The following is a 22,291-nucleotide window of genomic DNA, read 5'->3' as shown; positions in this document are numbered from 1 at the left end:
GAAAGGGTTTGATGAAGGTCTCAATAACAACCAGTAGGGGCAGCAATACGCCATAGCTGCGTCTAGCCTGCCATACTAAAGAAGAAGAAGAAAGGGATGGCGGAAGTGAGACAGAAGCCGCAGCCTATAAATACAAGCAGCGAACCAAGGGCACCGCCACCTCGTGCACGAGAGCGCAGCCGGCACAAAAAGCAGCGTGGAGCAGACACTCGTGTCAGCGGCTGTCACTGCAGGACTCGGTTAGTTTGAGCTGTGTTGAAGACAAAGGTGAGCGTTTTGTCCTCGATAATATCAGAGCTATAGCTTCGCTGGAGTTGGTGTTGCGTCATACCGGATTGAATTAACTCCGGTTAAAATTCAAAATGTGCGGGGAGGAACATAAACCTAGTGTTTTTTTGTATATATTTAGAGCATATGGTTATGACGTTGTGTTTAGCTCATGGCTGAGACTGTGTGCAGCGGTGGCGATATGTGCTCCCGGTGCTTTAGCATAGACGAGGTGTCATTCACTGCACGTTGCCTTTACAACTCAGCGCCATTACGACTGAAGCGGAAGTCACGCTCGGTAAGTCACTGAGTGACCGCCTGTCCTCCAAGGTAACGATGTTAGTGGACTGTTTACTGACCTTGGCGGGCAGCAATAATAAGCTGTCGCGTAGATAAGCGAAACACGCTATCTTCACGCTGTTAGACATCATACATGACCTGTAGCTTAGGCTCTGTCAACATTATGGTGACGTTATCGATGCTAACTAGAACATATGTCAGGGCAGGTGAAGTGGGCTATCTTATCTTATGTGATCTTCAATTACATTGTAGGTTTCAGAGAAAATCAGTGAAAGGCTTCCCTCAGTGTATCTGGATAATCACCCATTAAATTGACATTTTTTGTCCCGACATTTTGGACTGATGTCTTTTATTACATTCAAACAATACTCAAAATTGTTCATCTTAAATAAACATATTTGGAATAACCCTTATGCAGTGTCTGTATTTTGTGTCTGCACTTTTATTTCTTATATTATTTTAATGTAGAAATCAAAAAATAAATATATGAAATTGAAAATTAAAATGTGGGTGATGATACATTTTAATGCAACAGAACCTTATAAACAAAACTTTTAATAAATAAAATTCGCCTATCCACTAACGTTTAAGGCCAAAAAGCCCAGGAAAGGTCACTGAAATTCATCTATCGATCTTGAATTATGTTGCGCACACAGAAATGCGACCCAAACCATAACCTTGGAAGTAATGGAGCACCTATGAATGGCTTCCTCATATGACCACATGGTCGTCATTTTAAAATGTTGTTTTTTACTAAGAATAACTCCTTCAAATGTGCCATCTGATTTCCAAACACTGCTTTATGAAACATTTCACAGATCCAAGTTAAAACGTTATTGAATGAAATTGCATTTATTGCCCATGTGGTACAGTGTTAACCAAACCTTTATATCCTTATAAGATGACACCTTTTTTTTTTCTTTTTTTTAAGATGGCAAACCATCATGACCCAGTTCACTTAATTATATTTTGAAGGTTTGTGACATACTTTAATAATGTCAGACGAACCGCCAGAACCTGTAATCTTTATATGGCATCTTAAAGCTGACGCATGATTATCGTCTCCTCTACATAGTATACAACTGTGTTGCCTGCCATGTCTGCAATTCTGACTGCTGCTACTGTTTTTAAGAATACTTGTGCTGGCCTAGTAGATGGAGTTTGCCTGCCTCACTGTTCCACCTCTGGCTCAGTTTTTCATGAGCTTTTCCCAGTGTGACTCTCACATGATTTACCACTACACAATGCCTCCAACTCACCCCTGACCCCCTCTCCCCACACTCTCACCATTTCTTTTCATCTCCCACACTTTGCCCTTTTCGTTCGCCTTCATTTCTCTTTCTTTTATAACTGTCCTCTTTTTTTACACACACAATTTATTTTTTGTCTCCCATGCCTCACTTTTCTTTCCTCAGCAATGTTTTAAATAACCAAGATAATAAGCATTATAATCAGTCTGTTTCATTCATGCATTGCTGTGTTAATGAATACACAATAGTTAAAGTAGCTGTCCCTTCAGTTAACTGCCACATTTTGGGCAATACTCTACACAGGAAATGTGTGGTGCAAGTTTGTCAGCTGCAGGTTTTTTTGTTGCTCACTGGATGCGTGGCTCCAAGTAGCAAACGTAGCTCTAGCTGTAACAGGAGAAAAATAGTTCTATCACCAAGTAATCAGTGTGGCTCCTATTGGAATGAAGAAGTGTCCTGACCAGATCGACGCTTGATATGATTGAACCCGATTCTATTAAGTGATTTTATGAAATGTGGTCTCAGATTACTGCAGGTGACCTGAGGTGTTGCCAGGCAGTTTCAGTTACACACAACTGCAGTAAATTGCAGGTTGGAAACAGGTTAGGTGTTAAACAATAGAATAAAAGCTGTCAAAGATTGCAATAATTATCATTGTCATGTAATACTGTAAAGGAGAGCATAGGTAAATAATATTGTTTGAGGTTTAAACTACCCATATGTTTGTCCTGAACAGCAAAATAAGTGTGTGTTCACTCATTGGTTGAACTCTGTAACTGGTAGAGTGAACAGCACACCTCTGTAACTCTGAGTTTACAGCACTGATGTTGTAATATTACAATGAAAGTCTTCTTGCTGCAGCTTAAGTAAATAGGCTGAAGCAATGCTTTTTCTTCAAGGTTTCTTCAGTTCCAAGTAATTTGCATTGGAGGCATCTTTTGAAACAAGTTTGATCCTAGAAACTGGATTTGAAATCATACGTTGCTCACGGACTGTTAGCTTATTCTTGGGAAGTAGTTTTTGTGCCGTTTTTCCTGTCTTTCCTCTCCTGATTTGGCAACACGTTTTGTCACGTAGCCTTCATCAAGTTCATAAAAAAGTCAAATGGCCACATCAGAACACTGAACTGCAGTACATGAGTTTTGCTAAAATAGTAATAATGAACGTTATATGGTACATAAAATGTGTGTGTATATGGTACACTGGTTATAACTACACACCCTTAAACTCCTTCGTCAACAGCTTTTTTTTATTTTTTTAAACAGGTCAGGTCTGCCTGTGCCCTTCCCAGAAGGGTGTGACTCAAGTTCACTCTTACTATCTATGTTGCACACGTGTCTCTAAAATCATTCAATGGAGATACAGGTCCTACCCCTTGCTTAGTTCAGAGACTGATAATAGAGAATATATAAAGTATTTTCTCTTTGAACAATATTGTGCGTTTGTGTACAATTACACCAGTATATCTTTTTTTTATATGTATGTATGTGTATATATATATATGTATGTATATATGTATATATGTGTATATGTATGTGTGTGTGTATATGTATGTGTGTGTATATATGTATGTATGTATGTATGTATGTATGTATGTGTATATACACATATGTGTGTATATATGTATAAATGTGTGTATATATGTATATGTGTGTGTATATGTGTGTGTGTGTGTGTAATATATATATATATATATATATATATATATATATATATATAACACATATATATATATTACACACACACACACACACATATACATATATACACACATATATACATATATACACACACATATGTATATGTGTGTATATATATGTGTGTGTGTAATATATATATATATATATATATATATATATATATATATATATATATATATATATATTACACACACACACACACACACACACACATACATATACATATATACACACATATGTGTATATACACATACATATATATATATATATATATATATATAAAACACACACACACACACACATTTGTCTCCATATTCAATGGCTAATCTTATTATAGTATTAGCTCTGATAAGGTCTGGCATGTTTGGTATGTAAGATTACAGATGTAGCTCTGCCTGCCTTGGAGGGAATTTGGCTCCCCAACCAGCTAGTCCTGGCCTGAATCATTTCTAACATTTTTTTTTTACTAGTGGCACAGTCTTGATGCTAATCGTTTTCCTCTTCAACTACTTAACCCTGTTTGGTGAACTTCAGAGCAAAGTTATTGCTACATCTAGTTGGCCAAAAACAAAGATGTCAAATGTCCTAATGTTGGCGGTACTTATGTATGAGCTAAGTTAAGGTATGGCAAGACTCCACCATCTCTGCACCCTCATTTTCTTGGAGTGGAACACTTTATCTTTGCTGTTGGAGCTCAAGGCCATTTCTTTGGCACAGCCCTTAGGGTTCGCTGCCTGCCTGGTGGTTTGTGTCCCCTTGACATTTGTCCACACAAGCTATCCTCACGTGGTGTCCAGTTTAAGCTCTCAGTGGAGCTGGTAAAATGGACTGTGGGGCCATTAAGTGTTTTTGTCCTACACTGAAGCTGCAGAGCACACTACATAATTGCTGTTGGGAAAGCTTAAACTTTGTGGCTGTTTTTTTTTTTTTTGTCTTTAACTTTGTTCTGTTACTGAAGGCAATTTGCATAGTTCATTTAGCATGTGAAAAATAAATTAATAAAGCTGAATTGGACTACTCTTAAACTTAAGGGGTTTTGTTTTGGCCTAGTGGCAGCAAAGCTGCATTCTTAGTGACTTATTCAGTCCAAAGTTTAATGACATTAATCTCTGAAGCCACATACCTCTTGCATACAAGGTCACAAATTAAAAACTGAGTTTAACCTTCCTTGGCCCCTGATAAGATTTGGTGTGTTTTGAGAGGTTTTTGTCTGTTTTGTTCTTTTGTGAAGGTCAGACAGGGCAGGAGAGCAGTCAAGATTGCTCTCCTAGTCAAATCATTGTCTGCGCACCATAACTGGGATAAGGGTCTTTTAAGGGTTTCTTCATTCATGGCTCAAGACGCTGGCTCTTCATGACATTTTTTTGGGTGTCAACTTGCTACAAGGCTCTGGTTTATAACTACATGTTACTGCAGGCACTGGTGGTTTGCAGCACATATTTAAGAATACAGTAAGAATAAGTTATGCAATTAAATGTCAGTCAACACTGGCATGATGACCAGGCATTGGCCAGTCCTTCAACAGAAGTCATACGGTGTCTTTTTAATGCGAATGCTGCTTTGAGCTGACTCTACAACACTACATGTTTAAAAATTAATAAAAATGTAAACCTCCATTACCTCCATTTATCCTGTAGCTCTCGGACTGAGACTAAAAGCAAGCTACACCATGTGACCAGGAAGATAAAGGAATTGAAATCTCTTTTTTAATATACTCACAACTAGTCAGACTAACCATTTGGCTTTTCATAATCAATCAAATAAAGCAACATTCACGCCCTTCCGATGAAGTAGCATTGTGTTGCTGCTGGAATGGTAATGGTAGATACAGCAAGACTGACAGTTTAATCAGAGGGACAATAATACACCAAGATTGTGATACAAAGTAAGAAACACTGCATCTTGATGGAAGAGCAGCACTGTCTCCAGACTTAAACTTCATGTTGGAAAGATAATGAAAAATTGCATTTCAGGTTTTGTTCTCTAGGTAACCTGAAATGTCCTTTTCCTTGGCTTGTGTTTGGATCTAAAACTTGTGGGAAGCTAGGTATGTTTTCTTCTGCTGGTGTAGTTCACATGGTGTGGAGTCTGCATTGACCGGCACATGAGACTTTTTTTGTGCATTGAAACAGAGCAGTCTTTCTAATTGGAAGCAAAGGAAACCATAGTGTGTTTGGACAAGAGGTGCAATGTGGTTGTTGGACACCCTGATTCTAGAACATGAAGTCAAACAGTAGTGCAGTGTGTGGGTAAAAAAAAATCCATGCCTTCAGTTTATACTCAACTGTTCGTGTAGAAAACACTTCATTTATAGAAGTGTGGCTTTTTAGTTACCAAGTCTATAGTGTACCAATCTGATTTTTTTTCTTCTCTTTCTTTTTCAGTAACCAGTGAAGCAACAATGGACCAGGCAAGGTCAACGATATTCAAAATTGTAAGTATAACCAACATTACAACTTGCTTCAAGGGATTATCCCTCATCATAAGATAATTATGACTGACTGAAGCGTAGAACTAACCAAAATTGATTTAGCCAAATTAAAAGTGTAATCTTGAACTTGGAAAAAGTAATCCGATCTTGAAAAAGCTTTTGAAACATGTCATCTGAAGCAAAGAGGTCCTATGATCCAACTTGTGTCCTGTTTTTACAGTTTTAACAACAAAAATGCCTTTTTGTTTTTTTAAATCTTGATATGAAAATATCCTCATCACTGTTTTTTCCACCATTACAGATTAATGGGGAGCCACACTCCTACACACGTTTCAACTTGACACAAAACATGGAAGGTGATAACAGCCAGGTGGAGATGAAGCTGGCGTCTGCTGTGGATGAAGAAGGTGGGGAAAATGGAGTTGGAGACCATCTCAATCACAGCCCCTCTCGTCAACCTTATGTGGCTCAAAAGTTGGGACGCTCACCCAAGAACCTCTGCTTCTTGGCAGCTGCTACTCTCCTCATCTTTATCATTGGTAAGTGGGTTTGCTGAATGGCAATGCTATTTTATAGTATGCTTGTATCTGTACAAAGTGTTTTGTGGAGTTCCACAGGGCTAAACCTGAGATCCACTGCTTTTCTTTGTTTTGTTGTTTCCTTTGTACTTTTTCCTTATTGTCATTGACTATATTTGATGGTTTCTTAAAACTACTCCTCCTTTCAGGATACTTGATTGGCTACCTGGTGCATCGAAAAAAGGACTTGTCTCCCGTCACTCCAGACTTTTACCCTGGTGAAAAAACCTCTCCCATTATCCATGAGACTGGCGCAGCCACTCCTATGAACTGGGACCTTGTCAAAAACCTCTTGGCTAAAAAAATCAGTCCATCTAGATTGGATTTGGTCTTCAGGTAAATAAACCTCCACGTACTGAATGTAGAAGCTGCTGTGAGTTATTATTACTCTTGGAAAATGTCTATTTGTATTGTGTTGTATTCATTGGTTCCCCTTTTATCCCCCCCCCTTTCCCCCCATCGTGCTTTGTTTCCTCTTACTGTAGGAAGTTTAGTAGTTCCAGCCACCAAGCTGGTTCCACTGGTGATGAAGTTCTTAGGACCATGGTGGTGGATAAGTTCACAGAATATGGTATGAAGACCTGGACCGATGATCACTATGTTAAGGTTCAAGACCCCCCAGCTGCTGGCTCCAATAGAATTGTTTTCAAGGGCCAGACAGAGCGTCCAAAAGGATTCCTGTCCTACAGTGCTATTGGAACAGTAACGGTAATCTACATAATAAATTAAGATAAAGTCTTAAAAAGAAAAATAAAGTATAAAGTGCCCTAATTTTATTTTTTTGCCACAGAGTACTGTTGTGTATGCACACTATGGGCGGCAAAATGACCTCATGTCGCTGGCCAAGAAACTAAACATGAATGGCAAGGTTGTTTTGGTCAGAGCTGGTTTAATCACTTTTGCTGAGAAGGTGGGTGTTATTTTTTTATTTATTTTTTTAAATTAAATATGGCTTTAATATTATAAACTGATTATAGTGTATGAACTAAAATAACAACATTCTGATTTGTCCCTCAAGCTTCCCAACATCTGTCAGTTACCTTTTCCTTTTTCCTGACAGGTGTACAATGCTGCCAAAATGAATGCATCTGGTGTGTTGATCTATGCAGACCCCACTGATTTGTCTATGGAAGAAAACACTGAGCTCTTTGGACATGTGAGTGTGGATTTTTTTTCTTAAGTGATATGACATTTTACATGTAATAACATTTACTTTTGGTTTATTTTGGATTTTTAATACAAGAAATTAGACAATTTTAGATTTAAATTTTTTTTACCAGTGGGGCCATACAGTGCATGGAAGACACTGACTTACATTAAATGCATTGTTATTCATGAAACCAGTTTCATGAATAAGTTTACCAGGGGTGCGGTATCATGCTGGAAATGGGTAAAGTGGTCCTAAAGGGGAAACACTTGTAAATGCACAAAGGCATCCAGACATCAGTCATGCCATTGCTCATTCTGATGGTTGTGAAAATGATTTGAAATTTCGAGCAGGTTTCTTAAAATGCTCACAGAGTATAGTACATAGTTTAAAAAAAAAAAAAAAAAAAAAATCCTCAAACTTCAAATAATAGCACAGGATATATAAACTTAAAGAAATCGGTCTCCACACTGCCAGGACAATGAATCTGGAAAACAATGTTGACACTCTGTCACAGGTCCATATGGGTTCAGGAGATCCCTACACCCCTGGCTTCCCCTCCTTCAACCACTCCCAGTTCCCACCTGTCCAGTCTTCGGGCCTGCCAAAAATCCTTGCTCAGACCATCACTCCACGCATGGCCACCAAAATTATGAGGTACGGCTCAAACATGTTGTGAACCACCACGGAAGAAATGCTCTGAGAATGATGGCTTATAAAGCTTGCACAATGTTTATTATCTTCTAATAGGCAACTTGGGGGTCAGTCTGCGCCAGCAGAATGGGGAGGCGTCAACAAACTGGGAGATGAAAGTGATAATATTACTCTGGAAGTCAACAACGTTCTCACTGAGAAAAAGATAAATAACATCTTTGGTGTCATCCAAGGACTTGTGGATGCAGGTACAGTGAGATGTTCACAAGAGACACTGTGATCAGGAAGTTGGCTCACTGAAATGAATGCTTGTTATCAATGTCTTATAGTTATTTTGTGTTTTGTTTTTTTTTCCTGTTCTTTTTAAGATCGGTACGTGGTGATAGGTGCCCAGAGGGATGCTTGGGGCCCAGGTTTTGCTGCATCTACTGTTGGTACTGGCATCCTTCTTGAACTGGCACGTTCCATTTCTGAAATGGTGGAGTATGGTGAGTCTCAGTTGTCAGCTGGTGTTTTGATTTTATAATAGTGTACGATCTTAAGGCCGAGCACACTTGTTCCTACCTCATGTATGTAATAGAGAAGCTTAAGAAAGTCTCGAATAGGCTGACCTCTTTGTTGTTCTCTTTGACAGATGGATTCAAGCCAAGGAGAAGCATTGTCTTTGCGAGCTGGAGTGCTGGGGAATATGGGAATGTTGGCACCACCGAGTGGTTGGAGGTGAGAACTGCACAATGATTTTTGTTGTTGTGAAGTTCTCCATCTGCAGCTTTTAATGCAGTGATAATCCTGCTAAATTGTGTGTTTCTTTTTTGTATAAATAGGCTCATCTGACTACTCTGAACATGAAAGCTTTCACCTTCATCAACCTGGATAGTGTCGTTTCAGGTAAGTTACTGCCGTGATTGGAAACATTGTTAGAATTGTTGTTTAATTCATGTGGAGCTAAGCATATTTGAAGTGGCTTTAACTGGAATTGACTTGAGTGACAGCAGTGTATTTAATGGTTTTTGTCAACCACTTTAAAATGCACTGCTGGTAATGACCTTTATAGTTGATAAGCTGTAACTTTAATTTTTTCTCACCACTCCTAGACTGTAATCTCAAGTGGACACAGCCAAACAAATTGTACACTGCTTTCTTAACATGAACATTCAGACAATCACAGTTGGCTGCTAGCTTGTGTGTGTGATAAAATGTAAAACTATTTTCTGTTGTCAAAATCTAGTTATTGCAGCTTCAATGCTTTGCTATATTTATAGCTTGACTAAATGAAATTGTCTTGTCCAGGATAACTGACTGTAATTGTTCTTCTTCAGGTTATGGTAGATTCAAAGTAGCAGCCAGTCCCTTGTTGCACAGTCTGATTATGAGCACTATGAAAGAGGTAAACCCATAGCTAATTCAGAAAGTAATTCAGTTTTCCATTTGTGTCCAGTGTGTCCATTTTCTTTAGAATGTTTAAATTTATTGGTTTCTTTCCCAGGTGGATGCCCCAAATAAGGGTGGAACTCTTTTTTCAGAGTTCGGCCAAAACAACTGGGAGAACAATGTGTGAGTCTGACCAGACTGTTGTGTTCAGTGTTTTTTTTTTTTTTTTTCTCACCAGTATCACACCCACAAGAGATGTGTATAGGCTAGCTCTCATGTTCAGTGTTTTGAAAATATTCACAATTGAATCTTGTCTGTTTTCTTTTTCAGGTTGGAGCCTTTGAAGATGGATAATGCCGCATATCCATTCCTTGCCTTTTCTGGCATTCCTTCCATCTCATTTAGGTTCATGCCTCGTAACAAAGTAAGCCATCCTGCTATACTGCTAAAAGTAAAATAAATATTTGTGAACATGTCTCCATAACCCAGGACGACCTTGCACATGTTCACTTACAGGAATACCCCTTCTTTGGCACAATGCTGGACACACCCGAGAGGCTCAGCATGGCAACGAGCAGCCAAATTAATCAGCTGGCTGTACTAGCGACAAAGTTTGCCGGTTATATGGCATTGAAGTTAGTCCATGATCACCTGCTACAGATGGATCTATTGAAGTACAACGACATCATCCGTAGCCACGTGTATCAGATCAATGTGAAAGTCAGGAATATTAAGAGGGTGAGTGTCCAATTACATAAATATGCCAAATAATTTTGTATAACCATATTAAGAGCACATTAAAAAAAAAAAGAAACCATGTATTTTATTTTTTCACGCAATATTCAGTTGCTGCTTTGATTTAGATTTTTAAATTGACATATCTGGGCCCACAGATGCAGCCCCAGCTCTTTTCCAAGGCCTTAACAGTGCAGTGGTTGATCTCAGCAGCTGGCTCCTACTCCCGTGCCATGGAGAAACTGTCCAGAGACATTGAGCACACTGACACGGATAACATTGAGAAGTGCCGCCTGCTCAATGACCGCATCATGGCGGTAAGGTTTCCACAGTGTAGGAGTCATTGGCGATATTCTGTGGAAATGCATGTTGGCTCCATGTTGTTTTGTGAGAGATGAATCTGTCTGCACTTTATCTTTGAATTTTAGAAAACTGGAAAACTTTTATTTTGAACGTGTCATGCACACATTTTAACAAAAAAACGTATAGGGAAAACATACTGTTTCCCATCATACAATTACTGACTGATTTCTTAGTCACACCAACTTATCCTTAGTATACACTTATCTAATCCTACCCCCTTACCACTAGTGTGACTAAAACCCTTCTCTTGTCGTCCCGGTTTCTCCACTTCTGTAGGTGGAGAGGAACTTCCTGTCACCCTACGTGTCTCCTCGTGACAGTCCTTACCGCCACATCTTGCTTGGCTCCGACTCCCACACTCTTGCAGCCGTGTCCCAGCATCTCGATCACCTGCAGACCAACCACCCCGATGCAGACGCCGACTTGTTCCGCTACCAGTTTGGTCTGGCTACCTGGACCATCCAGGGCTGTGCCAATGCACTAGCAGGGCACATCTGGTCTTTGGGTAATGAAATTTGAGAATGAGGAAAAAGAAAAGAAAAAAAAAAAATCATCCCCTTCCTCCCTCCTTCATGGTTTGTCACTATATCACAAGTAGCAGTTTAAAAAACAGTGGGCTGTTACAATCCTTCAACAGTTAGTTACAGCTTTTTAAATTAATATTCTGAGAAAGTGATTTAAAAAAAGGAGCAGTCTCTTATTTACAATATAATTTGTCACACCTGTTCCGTTATTGTCAACTTTTCTTTGATAAGTTGCCACATCTTCCCTTCTCCCTTAATTCTCCATATAAACATGAAAAAAAACAACCTATATAAATGTGCATGGCCTTAACTAAAATTAGCGTAGGTCATCAACTCTCAAGAGTTGTATAACTCTTGAATACCACAAAATTCTCTGGTGCTAATTACGTCTACCTTTTCATTACCTGTATAATGTGGTAGAACTACTTAAGTTGCTGTGTATACCTTTGCATGAGAAGATGTAGTGAAAGTGATCCCTTTTCAGCACAGTATCAGGTCATAATCACAGGAATCACACGTTTGATTGCCAGCTTCAGATGGTAACAAAACATAAAAGGGCAGTACCATTCAATAAGCTGAGTTTCCATTTGTTTACCATAATAATTCCTGCTGGTGAGCCTCATGATCAAATTTGAGTTGGGAGCTCTAATTTATACTGTGCTGAAATCTACTGGACTCATTGGCAAAGGTTGAAAGATTAATTTCAAGTAATGCAGCATAAAACATACCTAGAATTAGGTGTTGGACAATCGGCAGTTGGCAGTGTGCAACACTGAAGCAGCATTCATCTTTTAAGAAAATTTCTAATTACATGCAACAATACAAAGAAGTCAACTTCCTGACGAGAGCAAATCTGTCATTCAGAAAAGCAAGGGAGAAGGTTTATAACAATGTGGCACTGAAATAAAACCGTATGTCTATTTATTATGTTATTTATTTATCAGTGGCAGGGATCACTATAAATATATTTTTTTTATTGCCTTTTATAAAAAAAAAAAGTAATTATCGGGAGCAGTGCCTTCCATAATTATGACAGTTATACTGTCGAAATGACAAAAGCAGCATCTGCTAAAAGATGTGTACATGTTGACTGACAGTCGGTATTGCACGAGTCACATCTGTCCATATCTACTGAACACCTCAAAATGGCATTTCAGCACTGGGTCTTTGGTGCACGCGTGCTTGTCTTTTATCCTGACATTATCGGAAGCAGTGTCTTCCATAATTATGACGGTTATACTGTCGAAATAACAAAAGCAGCATCTGCTAAAGCAAGCGTACGCGTTGACCGGCGGCTCAGCGCTGCATACAGAACAATTGCAGCCTTCCTCAGACATTTCCTCGGAATGATGAGTGATGTCCTGTCAGTGCTGCATCTCTGGTACATGTACTCGTCTTGCCTGACATTATCAGTAAGCAGCGTCTTACATAATGTGAAAAAAAAAGGTAATTTTTACCTTGTGTATGTATCGGAGGCAGTGCCCTCCATATTTCACTGTAGGGGTGGATGATTTTATTATCGGGAACAGTGTTTCCCATAATGTGTGTATATATTGCTACACAATGCAGATGCATCTTTTGATCCCCCTTCTATGATATTTCCATGGTAACGTTACCTCTGTCATTTCCTCTCAGACACGCTGCAGTCAACACCATCTGCTGAATAGATGGTGTTGAGATTTAACATTAAGTTATTCCCACTCGTCTCCTTAATGGGTTTTCTGTTCTGTTCTGAGTGTCTTTTGAGTTTTCATGTCATAATCATGTCTTGTTCTATTGTGAATGCATGAGGAAGAGGTCTTCAGCTTATATTGATACAAACATGTTTGGGACCACTGTGGTTAGCAGTGGTGTGGTTCATGATTTCCACGTAGCATGACCACTCTGCAATACGAGTGCTGATAACAATGGTGTGTTATTGTGAAAAGTACATTCTATCTTTTTGGTGTGTTCATTCTTAAGAGGTTTCCTTGTGCCTTTTTTGGTTTGTGGCTGAGTTTCTACATAAAGTACTTAAAAGGATTTAGTTTAGTTATGACATTTCTGTTTATTTTCCTGTTGTCTGCTAGAATGAAGTTACTGGTGTAAATGCCTGTTATGCTACAACACATTTTGATATAAAAGAAATATTACAGGAAAAAATTGGAGAAATCAGCATATGTGTGTTTGAAAACTACACTGAATATTATTGATGTGGTCTGCCTCCCTTTAGCTAAACTGCTAACACTGGTCAGGATGCCATTCATTGTTATGTTTTACTACAAAATGATGGCTGATGTTACACTATGCCTCACACTACGTAGTTAAGGCACCCACTTAAAAATCTTAACGGCCATCTTTATCTCGAGTGATTAATGTGATCTGCAGCAGTATAATGAGGTGTGTTTTTGAGGTTTCATTTCTGAAATTGGCAGCTTACTATACCTCAAAACAAAATTCTGAAATTGGCTGAAATTCACTTTAAGGAGCCATTTTTCATTCAGCTAAATTTGTATTTTCTTTAATTATTCAGATGTCATTTAAAGATGACCTACATAAAGAATGTTTGGAAACCTGGCGAAGCAATTGCATTTGTTTTCATATCAACTGTACACCCATGTTTGCTCTTTCTTTTCTGCAATAAATCAGTAAATCACAACATAACTGAGCTGTGGTTTATTAGTTCACATCTGTAACCTATTGATAAAATGTCACATTGTGGAGAGATGATCAATTTCAGTTTCAATAACCTACCAAGAATAGTCAAATCTTTGTCAATTTATATAGCCAAACATCACAAACACACTTAGCCTCAATGTTTGACCACATGGTGGAGGCAAAGTACATATAGTGCAATTTTAGCCCAAGTAAGTGATGGAGTGAAGGAAATCTTTATTGTAAATTTGAGGTGATCATTTCAGGATATTAAAGACTTTCCTTAAACTCAAAAAAGAAAATTGACTATACAATGCCACCACATGATGGAGACACGTTATAGTGCAATTTTAGCTCAAGTTAGTGATGGCGTGAATTCAATTCCACTTCAGTTTGACACGGAGGAACAAAAGTAACTCGTCTGTTTTGCACTACTGAGTAAAACAGCCGCACTCGTATTTAAATGTATATTAAAATGTGTATTCCACAAAACCAAAACACTCACCTGTTCGTTGAGGTTGCAGCCAGCGAGCGTAGTAGTGAGGCAAGCTTGTGGCGTGTCCCTTTAAGAGTGGGCTGAATGTTTAATTGTGTTGCAGAGATGTGATGAAGCAAAGACGTCTCACTTTGCTGCGAGTTCTTGTAGCACAGAACCATAAGCCCACAAAAAATAAGCTTTTGGCAATAGGACTTTGACCAAACGAGAATTGTAAATAAATACATGAACAACTTGAAAAAAGTCTGTCTGAATGTTGGTTTGAATCATATGTTGTGACAATCTGTAGCATCAAGAGGAAATGTTACAGTGCTAGTTTAATTCAGTTTAACTAGTTTTTGCATATAGGTACTGCTTATGAAACTTATGATTTATGCAAGGTTTGTATGGCCTTAGGTTAAGGTAAAGGAAATACTGTTAACAAAGAAAGTGTCTTATTCTGACTCAAGTCTTAATTGAGGAAATGTGTAAATGTTCAATTTTCAGTATTCTATTTTTAGTTAAATTCATTTGAACATGGCACAATGACAAGATATATTGAATGTAAAGAAACAAAACAGAAATTGTAGCAAAAATCTTTTAGAAAAAAATAACCATATACTGTTAAAGTTAAAGCCACAAAGAAAAATCAGTGTTGCTTCCCACATTAATGTTACTTTTCTTGGTAATTAGATTAATTAATTAATTAATCAGAATTATATATATATATAATTCTGATGAAATGTTACATGATTATTGGATAACAAATGAAAAGTAGAATGGATAATTACAGTAGTTTTTAATGCAGTGACATCGCTGAAGCGAAAACCTTCCAGTCCCAGCCAGCTTCGTGTTCCCGCACTGCAGTGACGCATCTTCCGCGGTACAACACGATCTTTGGCAGCACACTAGTGACGTCAGCAGCCTCGTTTAGCACTCTCACCCCCCGACAGTTAGTGCTCGTGCTACCCGCGCTGGTCCATTGAACCGTTCAGCTGTGGCCGCAGGTGCAAAGTGAACCCGCTGTTTTCCTGCCTTGCGCCGCGACCCTTCACGTCACCGCACACACACACACACACACACACACACACACCGTCAGTCACGACGTGTTAGTTTTGTAGCCTGTTCGCTGGAGGAGAGACAACACCGGAACAGGAGGTGACAACAAGTGACAGCAGCTGTGATTGACAGGTAGGTAGGCGCTCTCTCGCTGCACACACACACACACACACACACACACACACACACGTACATACACACTTACAGTAAACATGAATGAAACACTTCTTTACGTCTGTATCTCCATACTGAGTTTGTACTGTTGTACCGCTTGTTCGTGTCGTGGGACGTTGTGCTCTTCAGTTTGTGAGACTGTTGCTACTGTTGTTGTATGACGGGAAGCAGCCAGCAGGTGAGAGAGAGCTGCTGCTGTCCCTACCTGTGTTGAGAAACACACACTACTGCAACCTCACTCACTCCCCCACGTAACCTGCCCACAACATCTGCTTAAAAAGTAAATAATAATAATTAAATACACGAGGTGTAGGGCTGAACGATTTAATACATAAAATAAAATACATGTGTTTTTTGAAAGAAAGTAAATAAAATCAAACCTTGAATCCTGAAACTTTAATCTCAGAATTCTGACTTTATTCTGAAAGGTCTGACTCTCAGGAACAATGTATATATATGGAACGATAAATAGTTCACAATATAAACATATTTATGATGCAAAATAAATCTATTAAAAACAACAACAATAACAACTCAGAAAAAACTCATAACATTATAACCACTTGAAATTGATTGGTGGGCTACATGTGGCCTGCGGGCCGAGAGTTTGACGGTGCTTTTTCGTCGTATAGATTCAGAAATAAGAAATATCAACAACTACTTGCTAATGCAGGAGTGTCAAACATACGGCCTGCGGGCCAGAACCGGCCCATCAGAGGGTCCAATCCGGCCCACAGGATGAATTTGTCAAATGTTTCTTTAAAATTAGCATTGTCATTGCTAAACACCACACGGGTCGTTACTCGTTTTGTACATAGATCTATAAAAAATAGAATAATTATTACAAAAGCTGTGACTGTGTTAATTAATGTATAAGAGTACTAAGTACTTATAAAGTACTTATTTCATTCACTTAATAAATAATAGGCTTTGCCCTTAAGTTCACATTGTTTTTGTTTTGATTTTGATTTGACAATGATTAAGCCCTACTAGTACTGCAGCTCTGATTGGGATTAACATGACAAGCTTTGCAGAGCTGAAACAATTGCTCGATTAATTGATTATTAATAGATTACTAAATGTGAAATCTGAAATGTGAATATTTTCTTAATTTTTTTTGCTCAATATAACAAAGAAATCATGTGTCATCAAGTGAATCATTTTGGTTTGTGGACTAAACAAGACATTCAAAAACATAATTTCCAGGTTTGAAAAAAACTGATCCACATTTTTTTAACGTTTTCTGACATGTTATGGACCAAACGATTAATCGATTATTAGCGACAAAAATCATCACGGTTAATCAGGATACTGCGGTATAAAATGAAAAACAAACTCAGCAGGTCTTACTACTGGTACTGACATTTTAATGTAAAAATAAGCAGTCTCAAACCGCCCCAGTCTTTATTGTATTTTATTTTGAATATCATTTTTTCCTATACAAGTATATGGAGAGAATCACTCATCTATACAATCATCACTCCCACATTCTGTCATTTTAATGGTGTAATTAATAAAGTAGCAAATTAATGCAAAACAGGTCTTCCAATCAGATACAAAGCTAATATGTTGGCAATAAACATTTAATGAAGGTGAATGGACGTGTAAGGTTAATTGAGAGGAAACTGCCTGTTAGTACTGGCTTGGTGCCCAGGGAGCTATAGTGCCAAATATGGGCAGTACCAACTCCCAACAGGATGTCACAATCTGCGTTAGTGTTGCACCTCCTTCCTCAATGAGTTCCAGATCACTGAAAGATCACAGTTGATGAATGATGAGTCAGAACAATTCCAGCTATAGTTTATACAACAAGTTCAAGTCAGTAATTAAGAATGACAGCCAGGGATGAGATGTCTTTTCCAGGAAATTGTTCAGTGCCGCCGCAAGCTTTTCTTTTTCAGATAATCTTTATATCATGTTAAGACATAAACCAATAATGAATGTCTCCTGTAAAGTCAAAGTCTGAAAAAAAGGTAGAACCTCCACTGTTAGCTGTGTAGGTAGTACTTTATTAAAATGACGTTTTAGTGTATTTTTAAAACGCCACTATACACTTGCGACCTATACAACAATGATCCATGACCAATTATTATTATTATAATAACCTTTATTCAACCCATTGAGATGAAAAGTCTCTTTTATTAGAGTTTTCCTAGTGAAGACAGGCCACAGCACATAACAATTTCTATAAAGGGAGAATAAAACACAGATTCATGAAATATCAAAATATACATAATAAAATAGTCATCATTCAGTGATCAAACAGGACAACGTCTTTGGAAAATGTTTACAGCCATATTTGACTGAGTTTATTGAGCAACATCCAGCTCTTTTAATAGTTTTCGCAAATGATTCCAAGCAAAAGGAGAAGCAAAGTGGAGCAGTCAGCCTAATACATCAGAACATTTAATAGAAACACACCCTGGGAGGGAAGGGCCATAGTTTCCACCGTTTTAATTAAATATATAGGCCCATAGATAAGATGATGAACCCAAGTTGGCCTTGTACTGTAGATAAAAATATGCCAGTAGTTAGTTGTGGGTCTACAGGTGGATTAGTGCGACACACAAAAGACAATGATGTGTTGCTTTCCCTCTTCAGTGCATGTGTGTGTTTAATTAGGAAATGTATATGAAAAATGTAACATTGCATAAAATCATCACCACATGTTTGCACGCGAGTCTCGATTAAGTACCTCACACCTCTGTCGGTGTGCCACTACGTGACTTCCTGTCTTCTCTGATGGGCAATATTGTGTTTCACTCTCTTCTTCACTGACTGACAGAGAAAGTAGAGCTGTACTGTGCTGTATCAAATGACCCAACAAGAGCAGCTTCCCTTTGTCCCCTGTGAAGAATACACAGTAGTTGTCCTGGCCTGCCAGTCCCTCCCCTTTATACACACACAATAGCATGATTATTGTATATCATTCAGTGTCCCTGTAAATCTCATAACAACAAGATTAGTTAACAACCATTGTAGCTAAAACTAACACAGCCAATACCTGCCCTACTATTATACCTTATATCTTATTTTCATTCATGTTTTAATGTTCAGTTCTTGGCCTTGAAGCCATGATCTATATTAGTTGAGGTACTTCAGTGTCGACTCAAGTGATGGACCAATCAACCTTGTGCGACCTTAAAACACCATTACAGTTCAGCTGATGGTGTCAAACCAAACGTCCCTGTCTCCACAGACACCATGAGCATTCCTGTGTTAAATGGGATATAAAAACTCACAGTCTGATGTGTCCAGAGGACGACAATTTGCCGTCACGATTACCCTCACCGAATTATTGCAATTCATGATGTTATTATGATAATTCTATCATTTAACACAGATTTGAACATAGACAATTCTACAATTGAGCCTACTATGATTAATATTTGTATGCTTTCAGAAAATGTGCACAGTTACAGACAACTGTTCATTTTTGTGTACATTATCTGAAAGTCTATCAATACATAAGAAACTGAAAACTAAAAGTTTTAATGTATGAAGTATGAATGAAGATGCTTATTTTTTAGCGACAGCTCAATGGATAGCCTGTGACTAACAGGCTCGGAGTTGCTGTCTGTCTGGAACTCATTCCCCCAGGTTTTCCCTGTCGACATTAGATTGTGAGTATCTAAAGTTTATAATCTGACAAACGTTAGATACTTACAATTGAAACTCCGAGCCTGTGACTAGTACCTCCGGCCATTGAGCTGTCACTCCAAAACTTGAACCAAATCGCCAGAATCGCCAACCAAAAACCATGTGTATTTTCAAACAAATAAAATACAATATTTTTGAATGATTAAATTGATATTTTATTTGCAATTTGTGTATTTTGAGGCTCATTTTTTTGCATTTTTGTTCGCTTCGTGAAAAGTGTTGTTTGAAAATATTGACACAAGTCTAATTCGATACTGGTATACACATACAAATGCTCCCTCAACCAGGTCTGATAGATTTGCTTGGCAGAGCATACAAATAATGTCCTCGAACTTAAACAGAGGCAGAATAATAACAACAACGAAAGTCACCAAAACTCACAACCTCACCCCAGTGGCAGCAATCCACCATGTTGGAGAAAGCATGGCCTCAGACTTGGAGGTGCTGATTCATCCTCACTGCCCAGTAACTGCGTAATAGGACAACTAACATCACATTAAATCCACTCCTTAGAGAATATGAGTAAACACAGTTCTTTTGTTGCTCTGTAGCGGATTAGCTGACCTCACTTCTTGAACATGTAGTGTTTTAAGTGGCCTCTCTTCATAGTTGTGTGCATGCAGTAGTTTATTTTGGGCCTTTCGTACACTCTCCAGGGACAGGGTGGTGTTTGTTTGTCTTTATGTGCCATGGTGGGGGCAGCAGCCATGAACCACCTTCTCCTCCCTGTCCAACCCACGGACTGAGTGTTGCATAACAAAATGTAAAATCCACCGTGGTCACATGATGTCTCCCTCTGGCATGTTAACAGATTGCTGTCAATAGGAAAAGATGTTGCTAACTATTTTAGCTTCCGTTGCAAATACATGAGTGGTGCATGTCGATAAGTTAATGACATGCTTGGGTGTTTTTTTGTGTGATTTAAAAGCTGGGTTTGGTATGTTTGTTTACAGTTCATACCTTTTTTCAGCTTGTATATGTTTAAGTGTGTGTTTCTGTGGTGAATGCTAACCTCGCACTCTTCAGCTACGTACATAGTCTGTTTTCTGACGGACAAAGGAGTCATTTGTGGAGAGTATGGAGGGTGGAAGAATGGCTCGGTCTTTCTCCTTGTTGTGAACCTCTCCTCTGACACTGTAGGCTCCAGTCAGCTACTTTACTAGGTGGTGGGTGGACTGTGTCCGTGTGTGTCTGTGTGAATCGCATTGATTCATTCATACTGCCCTCTCCTGCACAGGGCCCCTCAGGCATTTCTACCCCAGCCCACAGACCTGGATTGGAACAATGTCAAGTTAAATTTACATCCAGCTTTGGAAGCTGCTTCCGGTTGCAGCTCAATAGGTTATTGATTCAGCAGGTCACAGTAAAACCAAAGTTTCATAAGTTTCATATTTTCTGTCTGTAGTTATCATTAATTAACTGTTAATCAAACATATCAGAATCCTACTGCGAGAGTGGTTTCACTTTTCAGTTTTGCAATAGTGTCTCTGTGGTTAATCCAGTTCAGGTGTTGTCAGCGCTGTGGTGATGTGTGTCGAGTGTGAGTGGGTGGATGGTTGTTGCTGAAGGCTTGGTAGTGAAGCAGAACGTCTCTGTAAAAGACACAGTTTCATTTGCCTTGAAATGGGACTTGAAATATAATTTCTTTGTAAGAACTCAAAAATCCACTAATGTGGTTAAACAATATGTTGGCTCATCATGTACTTACATTTTGTTTTGTTAAATAGAGAGTAGACTTTTTTTTGGAGATATCAGATCAGGATAACTGACTATTTTGTCTTTTGTTCTACTCTAGACTGCTGTCGGTATCTAAAGAAGAAGTAAGTCATTATTATCATCCTGAGAAATTACATAATTTTCTGTATAAACCTTTTAAACCTGTCTATGACCATGGATCAGACTCAAGTGGCAACTGGCTAAATCTGAACTCCTGTTTTGAAGCCTCCAGAATTGCGATGTTGACAACTGAACACACCAGGCTGGTGTGTTCGGGCAGTACCAGCTGTCAGTCATGTTTTGTCATGTCTTTATCATATATTTTCCTTAAAATGGGAACATAATTTACACTTTTTTCTGGAATAGATTATTATTGAAATGTAAAAATGCTTCTTTACTTTCTTTTTAGGCTATTAAATCTCACACTTTTTTTTTTTTCTGTTGTTGTTTTTCAGGCAGTTTTTTTCAGCATTCCAGCGGGGCTTGTATTGACCAATGGATGGAGATGAAATCATGGAAGTGTGAGCTTGTCTCGCAGTGCCATGGATTCTGGGCCTCATCTGCATGTGGTTGGCCTTATGTCATCAACCTGAGAGCAGCTTCTCCAGTGTCGCACAGGACCGTGGACTCAAACCAGGAGACAAAACCAGGTTCCTATAATTTAAATATTGCAATGATAATGTGTTATTGTATTGTATTCTCTACATGTTATGGCTGGGTTAAACATTTGTTCTGATTCATATTGCTTGTCATTTAAAATATCTGATATCAAGTATATTTTATATCTTGCAAAACCATGACTTATTATCTTAACTTCACCCTGAATATACAGATGTATGTTGTAAATGGAAACTTAGAATTTTAAGACTTGGTTTTTAAGGTCTCAGTGAGGGGAATAAGTGACGTGTGCGTGTGTATGTATGTATGTGTGTGTGTAAGTTATGCATACGTGAGATCATGCCACACAGTCGCCGTGTTTTCTTATGAGCAGGAAGCTCATAGTTTGCCTGAATGAGAGCTATTCACCTTTGAAATGCAGAGAAGCAAACACAGGGGATGACGTGATGCTGGTGAGTTCAGGATACTACTGTTACTGTTGCACAATCATACATTTAAAAACAGAAAATGGATGTGGGTGCAGTGGCTAAAATTGTTGCCTCATAGCAAGAAGGTTGCCAGTTTGGATCCTGTTCAGACCGATGGCCTTGCTGTGTACGTGGAGTTTGCATATTCCTCCCGTGTGTGCGTGGGTC

At 38.6% G+C, this 22,291-nt stretch overlaps 2 protein-coding genes across 3 annotated transcripts in view; both read left to right on the top strand.

The window, feature by feature from the left end:
- The first annotated feature begins 107 nt into the window (after positions 1-107).
- tfr1a (transferrin receptor 1a) lies at positions 108-13,963 on the top strand. Its single transcript, XM_058646223.1, has 18 exons — positions 108-267; positions 5,902-5,951; positions 6,250-6,487; positions 6,676-6,862; positions 7,012-7,234; positions 7,317-7,436; positions 7,587-7,682; positions 8,191-8,330; positions 8,424-8,575; positions 8,696-8,815; positions 8,962-9,047; positions 9,152-9,215; positions 9,647-9,714; positions 9,814-9,881; positions 10,029-10,122; positions 10,215-10,436; positions 10,592-10,750; positions 11,073-13,963. The coding sequence occupies exons 2-18, from the start codon at positions 5,919-5,921 to the stop codon at positions 11,313-11,315; spliced, it is 2,313 nt and encodes a 770-aa protein (XP_058502206.1). The 5' UTR covers positions 108-267; positions 5,902-5,918; the 3' UTR covers positions 11,316-13,963.
- A 1,375-nt stretch (positions 13,964-15,338) lies between these two features.
- The window catches only part of tnk2b (tyrosine kinase, non-receptor, 2b), a 46,517-nt gene continuing 39,564 nt past the window's right edge, over positions 15,339-22,291 (top strand). The window contains exons 1-3 of one of the 2 annotated variants that reach the window (XM_058645939.1): positions 15,339-15,620; positions 21,118-21,142; positions 21,494-21,688. The gene's annotated coding sequence lies outside the window, so the exon portion shown is untranslated. The remainder of the gene's footprint in view (positions 15,621-21,117; positions 21,143-21,493; positions 21,689-22,291) is intronic. The other variant, XM_058645852.1, reaches the window with a different exon arrangement.

This window comes from Solea solea, chromosome 1, assembly GCF_958295425.1.
Source record: "Solea solea chromosome 1, fSolSol10.1, whole genome shotgun sequence".
NCBI classification, from domain to species: Eukaryota; Metazoa; Chordata; class Actinopteri; order Pleuronectiformes; family Soleidae; genus Solea; species Solea solea.
The sequence above is the reverse complement of the archived record's forward strand: the minus strand, read 5'-3'. Positions and strand labels throughout refer to the sequence as shown.

What these genes read in the sequence shown, in the direction of transcription:
- tfr1a (XM_058646223.1), top strand. Translation starts at nt 5,919, where the DNA reads ATGGACCAGGCAAGGTCAACGATATTCAAAATT. An exon ending in ATGGCCACCAAAATTATGAG is followed by an intron (nt 8,331 to 8,423) that starts GTACGGCTCAAA and finishes ATCTTCTAATAG; the next exon opens with GCAACTTGGGGGTCAGTCTG. An exon ending in CCAAGGACTTGTGGATGCAG is followed by an intron (nt 8,576 to 8,695) that starts GTACAGTGAGAT and finishes GTTCTTTTTAAG; the next exon opens with ATCGGTACGTGGTGATAGGT.